The sequence below is a fragment of the Mytilus californianus genome, unplaced genomic scaffold (genome assembly GCF_021869535.1).
Source record: "Mytilus californianus isolate M0D057914Y unplaced genomic scaffold, xbMytCali1.0.p SCAF_6, whole genome shotgun sequence".
Classification (NCBI taxonomy): Eukaryota; Metazoa; Mollusca; class Bivalvia; order Mytilida; family Mytilidae; genus Mytilus; species Mytilus californianus.
The window spans coordinates 41,893,982-41,912,346 of NW_026262712.1; the positions used below are offsets into that span (position 1 = coordinate 41,893,982).

At 32.6% G+C, this 18,365-nt stretch overlaps 1 protein-coding gene across 1 annotated transcript in view; it reads left to right on the forward strand.

Moving 5' to 3' along the window:
- Window positions 1-5,290, forward strand: part of LOC127705659 (glucose dehydrogenase [FAD, quinone]-like) — a 35,389-nt gene extending 30,099 nt beyond the window's left edge. The window contains exons 8-10 of the mRNA XM_052209989.1: window positions 3,931-4,122; window positions 4,354-4,582; window positions 5,137-5,290. Coding sequence (XP_052065949.1) covers window positions 3,931-4,122; window positions 4,354-4,582; window positions 5,137-5,290 — 575 coding nt within the window. The remainder of the gene's footprint in view (window positions 1-3,930; window positions 4,123-4,353; window positions 4,583-5,136) is intronic.
- Window positions 5,291-18,365: the final 13,075 nt, after the last annotated feature.

Genomic DNA, 18,365 nt, shown 5'->3' on the forward strand with positions numbered 1-18,365 from the left:
TTAACATCGTCCAGGACCGAGAGCTGAAATCATTCCTTAGAAAAGGACCTAAATATCGCCCCCGTCAATTATTAAGTGAAATGAGTGTCGTAAGATCATCCACAAATCACTCCATACTTACTGCATAAAATGGATAAAACGCTAAAAACCAGACAAAAAATCCTCAGATTCTTTTTCAATTTGGTAATGCAAATATTTAATATTCGTATTAAACATTTCAAAAACATTTTACTCCTAACAACAACCATAATAGCCCTATTTCTTGTATCAAACATAAGTTAACAGAACTCGGTAAGGAATGTGTGTTTGTCCCGGCTGATAAGGATGCCAATAATATTATTATTTTTGACATACATTTTTTATTGAGGTTCTGCAAAAGGAAATTCCAAATTCACCAACATTCTAACTGACTCAATTTTCAAAAAATGACATCATCAACACATCTTTCTGCTTCCTCTTTACAAACAGGACCGAATAACATAACAGTTCCAACTATATACTGGCTTCCGAGGCTGCACAAAACACCTTACAAATATAGATTTATTTCGTCTTCAAGCCATTGTTCCACTACTAAAATGTCTATTCTACTTACCAGTACACTTGGTAAAATCAAAAACCTGGTAATCAATGTTTCAAATAAGGTCTACGAAAATAGTGGAATTATTTACTTTTGATGTGTCAAAAATTCGTTAAAAGTACTTGATAAATTGCATGTTCATGTTGGTGCTTTCGAATTTGTTCAATGATTTGATTTGTCTACCCTATATACCTCTTTCCTCATAATCTCATTACGAAAAAAATGCACATACCAAATTAAATGAACATTTAAAAAGTCAGAATGTGAATATACATGTTCAAACTTTTTTAGGTCATTTCTAGTAACAGCAACCAAAAGAACTATGTCAGTTGGGCCTGCTTTGATATGATAACTGCACTTGAATTTTTACTAGATAACATTTGTGTTCGCTATGGAGGAGATTCTGTTCACCACTAATTGTGGACCCGTTTCTGTATTGTTACGAGACATCATTTATGTCTAAAATCAGCAAAGACCCATCGAAACAGCATCTGATACAAAAAAAAAATATAACAATTTTAGATAGTTGGATGATACTTTGGCTCTCAATAATGACGAGTTCAGTATGTACACTAAAGAGATTTATCCTGTTGAACTCACTTTAGATAAAGCTAATACTAACAATGCACACTGCCCTTTCCTGGTTCTTTATATCTATATCTCTAGCGGGAAGCTTAATTCTAACATTTACGATACAAGAGATGATTTTTCATTTCCTTTTGTTAATTATCCGTTTTAGATGTTGACGTTCCCTTGGCACCATCGAATGGTGTTTATTTATCTCAACTTGTTCGATTCGCTCGTGTTTGTAAAAAGTAAAACAACAAATAAAAAACGCACTCCAAAGGATATTCAAAAAGAAAAGTCCCTTAACAATTGACAAAATCATTAATAATAAACATATTAGATTTTGTCAGCGGTGCAAGGATATCATTCGTAAATATAAATCAACGTGCAGAGATCTTATACATTCAGGTATTTCACATCCAATCTTGTATGGTATTATTATATACAAAGCACAAAAACGTCTTCATTCACCTCAAAAGCTAACCAAACCTTGAAACAGACTTATTCACCAAGGGATATAGTAACGATACTGTTGTCAAGTCATTAAAGATTGCATTTTTTCAAATAATATTGTTTCACTCATAGGGTCTTTGCCTCGGACATAGACAAACTTATTCTAAAACCAGTTGTTGGCATGATACAGGTTATGTTCTTCTCGTATAATTTATGATTGCATGATACTAAACCCCTAACAAGAGGGATTTTGGTTGATTTGAATATGATTAAGACATTATCTTTCGATCAGTTCAATTGAGGTCTGCAGCTGGCATGTCAGTAACTGCTACTAGTCCTTTGTTAATTTATGTTGATCATTGTCATTTTGCTTATTTTCTTCTGTTACCTATTCTAACATCGGACTCAGACTTCTTTTAAACTGAGTTTACTGTGCGTATTGCTGTGTGTTTGTTTATTCCACATTGACTAGATGTATAGGGGGAGGGTTGAGATCTCAGAAAACATGTTTTACCCTGACGCATTTTTGCGCCTGTCCAAAGTCAGGAACCTCTAGCCTTTGTTAGTCTTGTGTGTTTTTGTAATTTTGGTTCATTTGTATGTTTCGAAGTTAAGTGTGGCGTCAATGTTGCTGTACTAGTATATATTGTTAAGGGCCTGCTGAAATCCGCCTCCGGGTGCGGGATTTTCTTGCTGCGTTGAAGACCCACTGGTGGCCTTGTGCTGTTTTCTGCTCTTTGGTCGGGATCTTGTTTCTTTGACACATTCCTCGTTTCAATTATCTATTCTATACCAATATTATCCCCTGGTGTTCTGCTTCAATATTGATTGAACGGTAAATTTGCGATATGCGACCTTGCAATGTAGAGTATTTTATTAATTAAAAGCAACAGCAAAGTTTAAAAACACAATTAACATTTACGCGCCAATATAAGGTTGTATTGCAGGGTAAAAAAAACCAAGACGTACATTGTCGAGAAAAATTCATAAAAGACATATAAAATAAGGACTTCTTTTATTACAGCCAGGGGCATTACTTAAACAAGTAACTTTTAAAATTACTTATACAAGTAATGTTGAAAACGAGGCTATTTTAAAAATTACTTATATAAGTAACTTTTCTAAATATTAAGACAGATTGTACTAGTTTTAACAAATGTTTACAGTCATCTGGTTATTTTTTCCATGAAATATAAAATCTAATCCTTCTGAAACACTAATTGCCTTTCTGGCGCACTTATCTTTCATATAGAGACTTCTGGGTCAAAGATTGGTCTCTTGGGACTATTAAAATATCGTTTTCCTTGAAAATCTTGAAGTTAGAAAGGTATAAATAGATAGAAACTTGTGAATTAATTAAGACTTGAAGTTATTTATAATTTGTAACCCAAAACAATTACATATGTTCCTTAAATATGTTTCATTAATTCTTTCAAAGATGTATAAAATAACTTATTCAAGTAACATTTTTGTCATCATTTTTAAAGTAACCCTTAATGTCTATACTCCTCTCAAATCTAATAAATTCTTAATTTTATGATATAAAATGATGTAAAAATTCATGAAAACTACATTTAGTCAATGCTTCTATTGAAATTTAAAATAACTCTATTGAATTTTATATTTTTCTAAAAACAAAAATTACCTATATAAGTAACTAAAAAAAGTTACTTGTTTAACTAACGCCCCTGACCGCTACAAATCAAATGGAACCTCAGAAACCAGGTGTTTCCACAGCTCTATGAATTTTGTATTTCATTTTCAGACACTATTGGTAATATAGCTCATCAAGTATTTGAACCTTTTTAGCTTTCAAATGATAGGGTTTCAGCATTCTAAATGAGTGAAATAAATAAAGCGCTTCAGAAGCACTAAATAATTCAAGTGTTATTTTCAGTTTCTAGCACTGAATTGATCCCTGCTGTTGTTCTGCTTGTCCACGAGGGTATCATCAGCTCAGTAGTCAGTGCTTTGGACATGACAAGATTTGTTACATAAATTTATAACATTTACCGTTGATAAAATTAGAAATTATAAAGAAATTAGGTTTCCAGCTCATGCAAAGTTGACATTGTATAGATTTGCCCATTCTTTTATGTTCCTTTTTTGTTAATAGCTCAAATATTTATACAAAATAGGCTTTCTTTTTTTGCGGTTTACCGTTCCTAAAGTAGGTAAATCCATTAAAATGTTGCTAACGCACCAAATTCATGAAGCGTAATTTTAATTCTTAACAGATAGTAATGTTTACTTTAATGACTTATAAAGAAATGTTTCACGTATATATACAACAATTACAAACATGCATTTGGGTGAATGTGTTGAATTTTTAGGGTTTTATTTTTCACAGGGAGTTTTTGGTGAAACGTTTCGATCAACTGATGTTGGATTTGCAGTAAATATATGTAAACTTCACCATAAAAGCAGAGGAACAGTTCGACTGAGAAGCAAGAATCCAATGGCGCCTCCTCTTATAGATCCGCAATATTTAGCAAATCAGGATGACGTTGATTCTTACGTAAAAGGTATACATTTGATATCGGTATCACTTTTCGACATGTTCTAGAGTTTAAATAAATTTTCACATCTAATCCACACAATCAAATTTTTTTTTAATCAGAACGTTTGAAAAATCAAGGCTAATACAATAAAAGGTACAATAACTGTTAGTTAACTCCCTCCCCCCAAAAATATTTAAAAAAATAGGTAAATGTTTTGGATATAATTTGTATCCTGCAATTTTTATATTTTTCTAGTTATAAGATATATGCAAGAATTTGCAAACAACTCGGCATGGAACAGCATAGGAACTACATTTATCAGGCAAGAAGAATGTACATCTTTCTGCAAAGCATTTACTTTTGACACAGATGACTATTGGAAATGTATGATTCGCCATTATGCAACCCATTCTAATCATCAAGTTGGTACTTGTAGAATGGGAGCTCTTCGTGATAAAACGGCTGTTGTAGACCCACATTTGAGGTGAGAGTAATTTATATCTTCTTATTTTAAATTCAATAAAAGGTATCGCATGCAATATCCGGACGTTAATCAGAAAAGTTTGTTACACAGGAAAGAAGGACCTAAAAACATTAACGGTACCAGTTTTACTGAACCAAATGCGCAATTTGACAATACATGTCTCTTCAGTGATGCTCAAAGCCAAAACAATGTGAAAGTTCAAAACCTAACACAGAAGTTGAAAAGCTGGTAAAACCAAAAAAGACCAAAAATGAAAGCCAAACCCGGACAAGGAATCAGAGCTGTGTATTAGGGAGATACATTCTTAATCTAAAATTGTTTCCAAATTTTATCACAGCAAATTTAAATTAAGTATTATCCGTATTTTAATGCCAGTACTAAAGTACTGACTACTAGGCTGATGATTTTCATGGCGACTTAGAGACAACCAGCAGATAAATAACGTTACCGTAAGGATGGTGTGGTAGAATCTTTGATTATATCACGTACGTGCCATTGTTATTTCGCAATAAAAAGAATGATTGAATATACAATATTTATTTATTTGTTTTCAGGGTGATAGGAATTAAAAATCTAAGAGTTGCAGATTCGTCAGTAATGAGAAATGTTCCGTCCGGCAACACGAACGCTGCAACAATGATGATTGGAGAAAAAGCTGCTGACATTATTAAAAAGAGCAGACATACAAAATTCTATTATCACAAATGATTAAATAAGTAGCAAACCATCTTATTCTTAGATAAGAAATGATGAATAAATAAGAATTAAAGACATCCTTCATTAACGGATATTTGCTTATAATTTTAATAAATGTTTGTAACCATTGACGGCCAAACCGTTCAAGCTTATCGATTATTCCTCTCCTGTACTATAATATTTGAACATTTTTTCTGGTTATTATCAAATGAAAAAATAAAAGCTACAGCATTGTATATCAGTTCATACGAAAGGAATAAAACACGGATTTTTTTTTTACCACTTTCCTTGTACCAGCACTAAAGACTTTCAATAATTTTGTAATATGTCCATGTAAAGGATGAATATTATTAGTCATAAATTGAAGTAACTGGACATTATTTTATATAAGTGATCAAACGGATAGACACTTTTTTCCAAATAGTAGAATAGGAACCTCTAACCATTTCGAAGCAACTGAGTTCACATCGGTTTTAGGTTAAATTCATATCGTCAAAACTTGTTCATACTTTTATTATCCTAATTCTGATTCTAAGAAGACAGAGCTTTTGATTTTAAGTGTTTGCATCTTAATTTGTCCATTCCCCCCCTTTGACATAGTTTCCCCTTTTTCTCAACTGGGTGCATTATGTGCATTACTTTATTTGTACCTTCAATAAAAGCGTATGTATCGCCCTTACCCTGTTTGAACCACTTGATACCTTTTTTTTATTTACAGTCATATATTTTGACACGACAAGCCTTCCAATCAATTTTAAAAAGACGATTCTGTTATCCCTATCGAGGAATTGTTCATTTCTTTGTGTTAAATGATACTTACACATTTACATTACCAGTAACAATTCGACCTCATGGATTACAGGTACCATGAAACTTTCAACAGTTACATGTTTTTGGGATTATTGTTATCCATGTTTCTCTCTGATTTTAAAGACTTCTTATCGAATTTAAGATCTCTGATAGTCTATCATATTACGGAATTACCTGTAGTTCTACCAATGGTCAAACACCATTTTTCCTGAACATGGAAAAGATCTGTTATAAAAATTGCAACACAATTGTTTGATTACAATCAATAATTATCGTTAGAAGAATAACTGTATATGAATAAAATGAGATGTATGGTATATTTCACTGATTACGACATCCCAAATTTTTGTTTTACAGATAACTTAAAATAAAACACATATACAAAGCTGTATATCGCATCCAGTCTAATAAGGTGCATACATTTAATAAACAGGGAAGTTAAGATTCTGCCTCCAACAAATACTTCCTAAACAAACATATAGACATCAAAGCATTTAGAGAAAACAACGGAAAACTACTTGCAAGGTTCATGACAGGCATACCAACATGTGGTGATGACAAAACTAGTGTTGTTTTGATATATAATCTTCCTTTTTAACATGTTATATCACCACAACAAAAAGACAAAAGAACCTGCAATAAATTGGGAACTTTATAAATTGTATATGCATTTGTCTTAGGTATATCGTACATGACTTCTAGATGCCTTCTTTGTAACCTTCCTTGGGGCGTTGATTTGTAATGTTATTGGTATATACTCCCGAATTCTTTGTTATTTATAACACATGTAAACGGAAAAAAAGCACTTGACAACATACGTTCGTAATAATTGATAACAAAAACCCAATAACCCGATAAACAATACTTTATCAAAGAATGCTCAAAGTTTGGTAGTCGAAAATATTGTCTTATTTAAATACCAAGCGTAGTACCAATCTTTATAACTTTTGTACTTTGCAGAAGTGCTGATTTGTCGATTTTTGTCACGCTAATTTTCAAATTCTGAAAAATATTGATGAAAATACTTTTACTTTGGATTATGTATCTTTGTGTTTTTGTTTTTTCTTTTTTTTTTACTGTTTCTTCTGTATGATTTTCATATAAAGTTCAATACTCATATTATTATTATTATTAATAACATTATTATTACTATTTGACGTAATTATGGTTTTAATGTTTTAAGGACGGACGTTTATAAAATATTTGAAAAAAAAAGCAAATAGCATTTCAAGTTTTATGAAAAGAGCAAGTGTGTTACCCTTTTAATTCCAAACATAATACAATTGTTCAATATTTTCAAAATAATAGTCATTCTCGTAATGAATAGTAAATAAAGCAACGTCTAAATATTGTTTTGCAGAGAGATCATGGATGATGTCCCCATTACATAATAAACATTTCATCAACGAAATATTTCACCACCGAATCCATGTTTGGGTTTCAACAGGATGTCTTTAAATAAGGTACTTGCCTAAAAAAGACACTAAAACATGCTAGACTTTTGCTTATATGTGAAGGAGTGTGAAGTTTGGAATATAACTGTATTTTTACTACTTTGTTAATATTAAATATAATATATAATGATTGGATATTTTCCTTAAATACATTGTAGGTATAAAACAAACAGTTAAGACAACATTTATACATTATATTAGAAACTTCCAATAAAATGACATTACTCGACATAACCAACCTATCTGACCGTATCTCGGCCTATTGCATTGGATTTTCGGCTTGTTGAAAACACATACTTTGTTGGAATAGATGCTATTTAAAAATTAGCACAATCTGCTATTTCAATTCGTTCAAAATATATAAAGTATAAATTATATAACAAACTAGAATTTGACCCGGATTAAGTGGTGTACTGAACATGGAAATGTGATCATGTGAAGGGGAACGGTGTCTTAAGGCCCCAAATTATTGTTGCAAATGTTTGATTATTCATGTTCATGTAAACGTATCTTCCATATTCATAACAACTTTTTTTGTCTTGTGGTAGCATAAATCCGATGCCTCTTGTAGAGAAAATTCCACGCTCTCTGCACGATAAATAAGCATAAAATATTTGCCACCGGACGTTAAGCAACTAACTACAAATCAATTGACAGTCGCGTAACTTTGAATTTATTTCTAGTGAGGCGAAAGCTTGGCAGTCAAAGTCTCAACTTGGTTAAAAGATGTCAATGCCAATAGTGGTGGACGTTTAATTGAAAATCTTAATCGCAAAATAGTTTTCAGCAATTACAAATGCAACAAAATTCTTAGTTTTAATTAGGTTTGATTAATTGATTGATTGATTGTTGTTGCCGCACATTAAGAGACGAAAACTGCATGCATAGTCAGGACTAGTAAAACAAAATAATCAAATAGATATGTAGACTGGGTCGACCAAGATAACAACACAGTTTTCAATCGTTATTGGAAAAAGAGAGAATGTTACATAGGGGCATACTTTTTGTCTTGCAACAAGCACCATATGGATCCCTGGTTCTGTACCATGTAGAGCTACAATGTAATGTACGCACCTACACTAGATTTGATTGAACGTCCACATTCCTACTGGACGTGGCTGTGTATTTATAAGTCCCGGAAAACTAAATGAACGATCCTCTTGTAAGCATGTCAAACTGTTGTAAAAAGTGTTGTATAGAGTACGTACTGGTACATCCAGTAGGTAGGGTACTATTGCATGACTATTAGCTAAAATTATTCCTCGAAGAATATAAATTTTAACTCGGAAGCTCTTGTTATAAATTGTCTAACTCGGGACAATATTTAGCACAATTCATGCAACAACCCTTAAGTTATGTGATATGAGTTTTTTTTGTTAAGCATTTCTTCAAATAGATGAGTAATACCACCATTGATTTTCCCCTATTAGTCTTTGATAAATTAGCACTTTTCAAAAAATTGTGCAAAATTTCGCTTTGTTCCATATAAAGAAATACTTGGCATTAGTAAAAGTTTATCCTGTCCAGTACTACAGACAAAATGTCACATAACATTTCATTGCTTATAAGATAAAAACCATCACTGGAAGTTAACCAATCAAATTTTCACCCCTTGTTTCATGTGTACAAGTTTTAGTAACCATGTCACCTCAAGTTTCCAAAATATTTTATAAAACCTCCAAATAAAAGAAGAATGGTTCTTTGTAGCACCCAAGCTATACGTTTATGACTCATAATTTTTCTTTCTGCAACGAAATGCAGGGTTAACTTCCTACAACAGTTAAATTCAAGAGAATATTCTATTCGACCCTTTTTTCGTATGAAACCGGATGTGACATACTATGATAAAAAAGATATTTTCATTGAATAAACTGATTGTGATTATTTTTCTGAGAAATACTGGTTATATCAAGCATTTTTGTCTAGTTTTGTTGTAATCAGTTCAAACGTTTGAGAGAAATTTAGTATAATGTAAGACGGCATCTTAAGCATGTTCAGCAATTTAAGGAAAATTTCTTCGAAAAATCAAAATCACGCGCATTATGGTTGAATATAGTGTGGACCAATAAATTCATCAATAAATGATCAAATATTCATCTCATCTGCAAAAATACAGTTGGATATGATACAAAATATGACTTTAAGATGATACGCACCACAAATGTACCTCTTTGTCTTCATTATAATGTCCCTCTTTTTCCATTTATACCTCTCATTACTTCAAAATTTTTACTACTTAAGCTTATACATGAAATCGTGCAGCAATTATCACACATTTATGTAAGAAATGTGATATTAGATGAGTAATTGAAGTGTTCAAGCTGAATGAACTATCCACATAAAAGTTTACTGACTTAATTGAGGTTTCAAGAAGTCCTTACATAAAACTTGAGTTTACGCCGCGTTCCAAAGAGGGACATATAATGGTTTCTTTTTGGTGAATAATTTCTTGTTATTGCTTTAAAAAACATTTCATTTACTTATTATTGTATATTTCTTGAAGAATTACTGATGAAGAATTTTTCTTTTATAGCCCAACATAGGAAATGAGGAGAAAAAGTCAGAAAAAGCTCCAAAAAACACTAAGTGTGGCTTGGTCTATCTACTAATATTCATGGAAGAGCCCTATTTCAAGGCAATTTTCCCTCAAATATGTTTATGAGATTCAATTCACTCAGAATATCCATGTTTGCAACATACCAGTGAAATAGTATGCAATTTTGAAAAATGAGAGTACATACAAGGTCATTGGTGCATGTGCAGCTTCAATATTTAGGAATAATACCACCATTATTTTTCCCATACTACTCGTTGTCAAATTGGCAATATTCAAAAATTGTGCAGAATTTCTCTTTATTTCAAATAAAGAAATACTTGGCATAAGTAAAGTTTTATCCTGTCCAGTACTACAGACACAATTTCACATAATATTTCATTGAATATAAGATAATAACCATCACTGGAAGTTACACAATCAAATTTCACCCCTTTTTTTCCTGTGTACAAGCTTTAGTAACCATGTAACCTCAAGTTTCCAAAATATTTTATAAAACACCAAATAAAAAAATAATGGTACTTTGAAGCACCAACGCTTAATGTTTATGATTCATGCATTGTATTCTGCAATGAAATGCAGGGTTAACTTCCTACAACTATCAAATTCAACGGAATATTTTTTTCGACCCTTTTTCGTAAGAAACCGGAAATGACATAATTTGATTTGGTGGTATTACACATGAATTCGCTTATTTGTTCGTTTTTAAATGCTTCAAGTTTTGCTTGAGTCAAGTAAATTTTCTGGATATATATATATACATATTTTGAAAGTAAGAAGAGTTGAAAAGAATGCATTTTTTGTAAGACATTTTTGTTTTAGACACTCTAAAGCCCCCAAAGGTAAAACGCATCACAACAAACTGCTTTCATAGAGTCATGTATACAAGTCAGTACATGTTAAATGTTACAACGTTCTGTTTATTAAATAAAAAGAACACACAAATCAATGACAGCATTGTATCAGAGTATAAGATACATTCCTAATGAATAACGTGTTTTCATTAAGACATATTATATACAGTATGAATTTGATTTGTATTTCATTAGGAAAACTATAATGATATTTTGTTTCCCAAGTTCAATGTCAGAGCGTCGTCCTTTACGTCTACAATGTCAGTGCATCGTCCTTTACGTCTACAATGTCAGTGCATCGTCCTTTACGACTACACTGTCAGTACATCGTCCTTTACGTCTACAATGTCAGTGCGTGATCCTTTATGTCTACAATGTCAGTGCATCGTCCTTTACGTCTACAATGTCAGTGTGTCGTCCTTTACGTCTACACTGTCAGTGCATCGTCCTTTACGTCTATCATGTCAGTGCGTGGTCCTTTACGTTTACAATGTCAGTGCGTGGTCCTTTACGTCTACAATGTCAGTGCGTCGTCCTTAACGTCAACAATGTTTGTTGATTTGTTTTTGTTTTTTTTCTATTTAGAGATTTTACTAATATATTTACTATATGATTAAAAATTTAAGTATAAATCCCATTATATGAATACATTATTGAAAGGCATATACTTGAGATGTATTACTACCTCCGATTGATTGATCGATTGTTGTTTAACGCCATTTTCAGCACAATTGTGCTATTTCGTGTCGGTCGGTGTTTTTGATGGAGGAAGCTGGAGTGCCCAGAGAGAACCACCGACCTTCGGAAGGAAAACTCACAATCCTATGCAATTAAGATTGAAATCGAGCGGACCTGCCACGTGCGGGATTTTAGATCACAACCTTATTGTTGACATGCTAGGAATACAGTAGTTGGTATACTCATACCACTCGTCCACCGGGGCCCCATGATAACTATTGGAACTAAAAAATGATATGTCAATGATAGTGGATAACATTTCTAACGTGATAAACATCTAATTGATTGATAGGTGACAAATCAAGGTAACAAAGAAAAACTGAGGGAATCGCATTGACTCCAAAACGAGGTTGATCGGTAGCGTCGTCATGGTAAGCGTCTCTGCCATGCATGCATCACCCATATGAACACCTGATTTTCTGGAAAACCTTGTTTCTGAACAATCTTCTGTTCGTGTGTAATGGTGAATTTTGAAGAACAACGCGAAATGACTTCAACTTTGAAATGTGTTCATCTTCAGTTAACAGGAAATAAGCGACCATTTTTCAATAATGTTACATATTTATCTCTCTTAATTGATTTATAGTATTGGGGTATACTATAACAGCTTCAATGGTTTTTTTTATATCATGAAAGAAATAAAAGATATGAATAAAGTATGGTTAACATCGACCGCACAGTCTTATAACTTATATATATCAATTAAAAGCAGATGCAGGGTATAGTTAATGAATCAACAATTAAATGACTTAAAAAGTAACTTTAGGAAGTCTTCAGGTCATGCATAATTCTATAACTTACCGAAGACAGGTGTATATTTTAAGGGCTCTAAATTGTCACCAGCAAAATACACCTTTTTGAATGGTTTCCTTCTAAGTTGTGTATGTCTCTCTTTATACCGATTTGCAGTATAATGGTATACTTTAAAATCCTTTTTGTTTTGTTCATTATTTACTACAAATAAAATACATGGATTAATGGGCAGGTTAGTAATTAACTTCAAGCGACATTCTTTAAACATGTTAAAATATATATATATATTTTTTTTTTATCTTGATGATAAAATGTAGCTGACAGAGCTATACTTAATATAGCTCAAAAAATAACAGTCATTTAGAAGACCTGTTATCCATGCCTGGTCACACTAAATTGACTTCAATTTTACGTAATTTCTGTTCTACGTTTATACCTTATTGCCAGTTGCAACCACTAGGCCATTCTCGCTACGCCATTGTAAACATAACGAGAATGGCCGATTGGTTACGATTGATCTTATTGGAACGCACAAGGAACCAGCACATATTGATTTTGTACGTCTTTGTATTTAATTGACCGGGATCAAACAGCGCCTCTTTCATTCAATGCGAGCACATGACGAACGATACGCCGCTCTGTATCTTACCTGACCCTTTGCGTTCGTCTTTCACGTCGTCGTATGTCGTCCGTAAATTTTTACAAACAAACATCTTCTCTACTGACACTACAAGGCTAATTGGAATTAAACTTGGTCACAATCATGATTGGGATATCTAGTTTTGAAATGTGTTCGATGATCCGTAAAAGAAATTACAAGTTTTATCTATTATCTTGCAAACGGCTATAGATAGAGAAAATCTGACGGAGCAAAAATATTCTAAATATTGAGATCTTCCTACTGCCTGTTTACATGACAACTTTCAGACAACTTCTTATGGAAGTCATTGCTGTTCAATGACGAATTTCACAAATTGTTTTTGTTGGTATCTATTATCTTGAAAACTACACAGAAATTGTTAAAAAGCAAACGTGAACAGAAAGCAAAAGCTCTACAAATACCTTTCATCTTCAAACAATAATAAATAGAAAAATAACCTCAAATAGCAAACATGATAAGCCAGACAAGATCTACAAATAGGCCAATGCAGTTGAATTTGTTACTTGACTCCGTTTAAGAGTTATTGCCCTGAAATGACAATGGAAACGCGTTTTTGCGCTGTTTTGGGGTTTGGACAAACACTATAGAAGATAGAGAAAACTGTAAGCCAGAAAAATGATCAGAAAGACCGACCAACTTATAGGGAAAAAAGCCGAAATTGTCAGTCCACTTCGTATAGTAGTTATTGCCCTAAAATAATGATTTATACTCATTTTTGTATTTTTGACAAAAATATATAATATAGAGCTAATGAAGCTAAGTAGACAAAATATCAGAAACACATGATCAATAAAATAGTAGAGATTTTAGTCATGAATTATAATCTAGTCTACAATATTGGAGAAAGACCATTATTGAAGAGGCACACAGATCCATACAAGTGGGAGGTTTAGCTATATATAAAACTAGGTGTAATTCACCATTTTATTCGGAAAATGCGTGTACCAAGTTAGTAATATGGCACTTTTTCCGTGATTGATAGAATTTGATTTTGTCAGTTTTTACGCACCTCAGTTTGGAATTTGTATTTAACAAAGAGATACGGAAGCCCTCAACAGTATTAATGCAAGGGTTGGCTCTTGCTAATGGACTCCCTGCGTTGTGTACCTATGTATTTGAACCTTTCTTAAGCTTGCATTATGACGAGATTGAACATTATACCGTACGCTCATCACGGTTAGTAACGGATGAAAGTAAAGGCTAGTAGGACTGAGGTTTACATACTGCTTGATGCATTACGGTATAACAAACCTAGCAGACGCATTCCACCTTGTTTCCATACTGTTTACAGCGTTTCTTAGGTTACAGAAACTTCTAGCTGTGGTATGTCCAATATGGAGCAAAACTCAAATGAATGAAAGAAAATCGTTCATATTTTGCGGTACGTGTATTTGTTAACTCTGGTCGTTAATATACCCCGATTATTTGAGATAAGTTTTAGAAGTGGGACGAAGGCACATACATGTTTAGTCTCCGAACCACACAAGGCAATTCAAAAGTATATTCTAGCATACTACCCAATCATTCACGCCATTATATTGGTATGTTCAGTTGTAATAATGCTGTTATCATCATGTTATATCATTTTTACACTATGTCGTCGGAAACCTGGCCGCGGATATGCCACGGTTTCAAAAGCCGAGAAGAAATCTTGCATATTGATTGTGTGCGTGATAATAGTATTTTTTTAGCAGAATTCCCAAGAATTTACGTCAGCTCCACTCTATTCAGTACTTATAGATCCAATCTGGACACGCAAAATGTTGCTTTACGTAAGACAAAAACGGAGCTGTCTCAGCTATTTGCAGGATGTTTAGATGATATTCTAAACCTTACAATCTCAGATGAGTCCTGTAATTCTAACCTGAATGGATTGGTTGTATAAACGTCAGTTGAAACAAAACTATTTTGATTATCTAGTTGACGTTCTTGCTGATGAACGCATTCGTTATGCAAATGAATTAAAAGATTACGTCAAACAAACCCTTCTGATATCGTAGCAAAAACATATTGCAACGGAACAGAAAATTACTTAAAAAACATTATGGCAAATGTTTACTTTGGCATAGTTAAAAGCTGTATATATACCATAGATGACAGAGACGCATCTTATGTAATACTTGGATCGTCACCGTACAGCAAACCAATGAACTATATGATGAACATTGTATGGGGATATATTGAGTTTACATTGAAACATTTAAAACTTTTTATTGAAGTTTTAAAACTTTTAATGATAATTGGATGTGCTGCGAACTTTCTTATCTATATAGACATGAGTGAAAAACTGAGAGAAGCTTTGAAAATGACTTTCAAATGCAGTAAAGCTCTAATGCAAACAATAGGATGCACATTTTAGAACCCCATTGTTGTAAAAAGATATGTTTAAAACAGTGAATGAAATAAACACAGATGGATTTTCAAAGTACATAACTTGATTGTGGAAGTTACATATAATATGTACCATATTGGTTTTAAAAGTGCACAGATGAGTTTTTAAAAGTACACAGAATTTTTTTTAAAGAACATAGCTTAATTGAAAAAGATAACACGATGTATGTCAAAATAATGCAGTTTAATTTTGAATTGTACAGATAGATCTAACAAAACACGCCTAAATATAACAAATTTTGATAAATGAAAACAATATATAATGAACTATGACGTTTACTTAATTCATATTTTTGCACAACAATGTCAAGGCGTCCCTATAAATGATCATACAGAACAGAACTCTTTGTTGAGATTAAGCGTTCATTTTATTCATTGCCTTAGGAAACGACACTTGCTTCTTGTTCTGCTGACCCTGTAACTTTTACTTGGTTAAAAGTATCGGCGCAATTAAATGTTGAAACATTATTGTGAATAATAAAATGGTTTAAGAAGTTATGATAGTTTGATCAGGTTCGTTGATTTTTTTGAAAAATCACTTATTTTATGGTTGAAAGAAGTTTGAATTCTCTATTATTCTATCCAATTGAACAAATCCGTTTTTAATTTTTTACCCTGTGTTACATGTAAGTCTTTCCAGCGAATTGGCTGATAGTAAGTTATTTTGCCCCCTTTTCTCACTTTTGCGTTTTAGACCATCCTGTCATTTTTTTCATCTAGAACATTTGATGAGTCGCAAATGTCAGAAAAAATGCGGGGGTAAAAAGGGGTCATCATTAAACGCCCACTGATACAGAGATGCGTAAAGTTAAATTACTCTGTTTATATTTTATATCAAATAAAAAAAAATGTATGTGTTGTACATATTTATATCTAGTTAAGTATTCTTAAACCCAACTACATCCTTTAACATCTAGGTAAATTTTTTGTTCAATGTTTTAAAAATAGCGTTTTTAGATAATAACAAAATGGAAAAACTAAAAAAAGCGAACTCTAGACATCAAAGCTTTATTAATATATTATTTCTAGCTGTGTTTCTTTGAAATCTGACTGTGTCTTTTCATATAAAGTTTTGGATTTGAACCATTCGACATCCTTTAAGATTGATGTGTATATTTTGTTTCAATCCTTCAAGCATAATGTTGACGCATAAACGGCAACCTGTAAACATCAAATTGAAATACAATCATTTCTCTTTGTCAGAGAAATGCATTAAGATACAGGCGGGGATCAAAAAGTTTTCAAGAGTGGGGTTTTAGAGCTTCTACTTGTAAAGGGACAAATCCGGCCTAAGTTTGAAGATTTGTTATCAAACATTTTTTTAACTTGTTATATTTATTTTATTGACCAATTCTTTAGCTATAATTGTATTTTTTTTCTATATCAATTAGAATTTAAAATTATTCAATTTGTCGTCTTTTAGTTTTCTGTGAATACAGCCAATCATTAAACATCGCCAGAATCCGCTACCCTACACCACGCTGTTTGGGATTACGTCATCAAGACGAGGTGATATTGATAGATCTGTTGAGATGTGCTGAATGCGAATAAAGTGTTTGCTGAAAAGTAATCACAGAGTAAACTCTGATTTTTTTTTTCTGGTCCCTCGGCATAAACCTAAAATACAATATTTGTATCAGGTGTTTCGGAATGATTAGCATGCGGCATTGATCGAATGAATGTATGATTCAGTAATGAACAAAAGATCTTACTTGTAAAACATTCAATATCATTTCAGAAAGATAATATTAAGAACTCCAGTAGTAAACTACTATTTTTGTCTCGACCGTACGTAACAAAGTGTTTTGAATTAACATGTGTCATGCGCAATTATTTAACAGACATCATGCGGTTTTATAACTCCCATAAGGGAGTAGTCATAGCAGGTGGACTGCAGTCCGAAGGAGTTCAGGGATTATTTTCAGTTTATAAATTACTTTAACTAGGTTTTTAATTTTCCAAGACAAAGCAGACTCTAGACATTTTTAAATATCATACAGTTTAATCCAATTATGTTTATGTTAAATGATTTATGAATCCGACACAGTGGCAACTGGCTTTCTAAACTTTCTACTCGAGTGTTTCTGGTATGTATTGCTTTAGATTCACGTGACGTGCACAATTGAGCTGGTATGTATGTTTGTAATGTATCTACTGGTGTTATTCTTAATCATGCTTAATGAGATTTCAAAAGAACAAGTAAATGCAAATCAAACTTTAAAATCTATTCTAGTTTTACATCAGACACGCAAATATTTGAAATCTAGAGATATAAACACGTAGAAACATTAGTAGCTATACGACAAAAAATGCACCTATAAACATAGCGGTCAACTTTATCTGATGGAACTACACCTACATGACCCTTGTTTTTAGTAATTTTGCATATCAAACAACGAAGAGATTTAGGAAAATTTGTAGTAAATCAACCGGAACCCCTAAATTAACAGGATTGCTAGTTTTCCTGTCGGAGATCGATGGTTCTCTCCGGGAACTGTGTCTTCTTCCACCAATAAAAACTGGCCGCCACGACATAACCAATTATGCTTAAAGAAGCGTTAAAGCACAATAAATCAAGCTGTCATGTCTGTACCGAAGCATTGTTATATAAACGGATATAGTAATTAATCAATAAACATGTAAATCCTGCCCTAAACATCTTGGGTCAATTTTCGTTCATGTTAAAGTCAAGAGTTGAAATCATCCCTTCGTTAATTTTACGGACGCCATCACGAGTTGGTTGACCGTTATGGAATAACCGTTTCACAGAAGATATCGGATATGTTCCTTATGTCGTAACTACAATACCCTTCCCTTTTCACGAATGTGACTTACCGAATTAGACTATGTACCGGATTTGTAATAACATAAA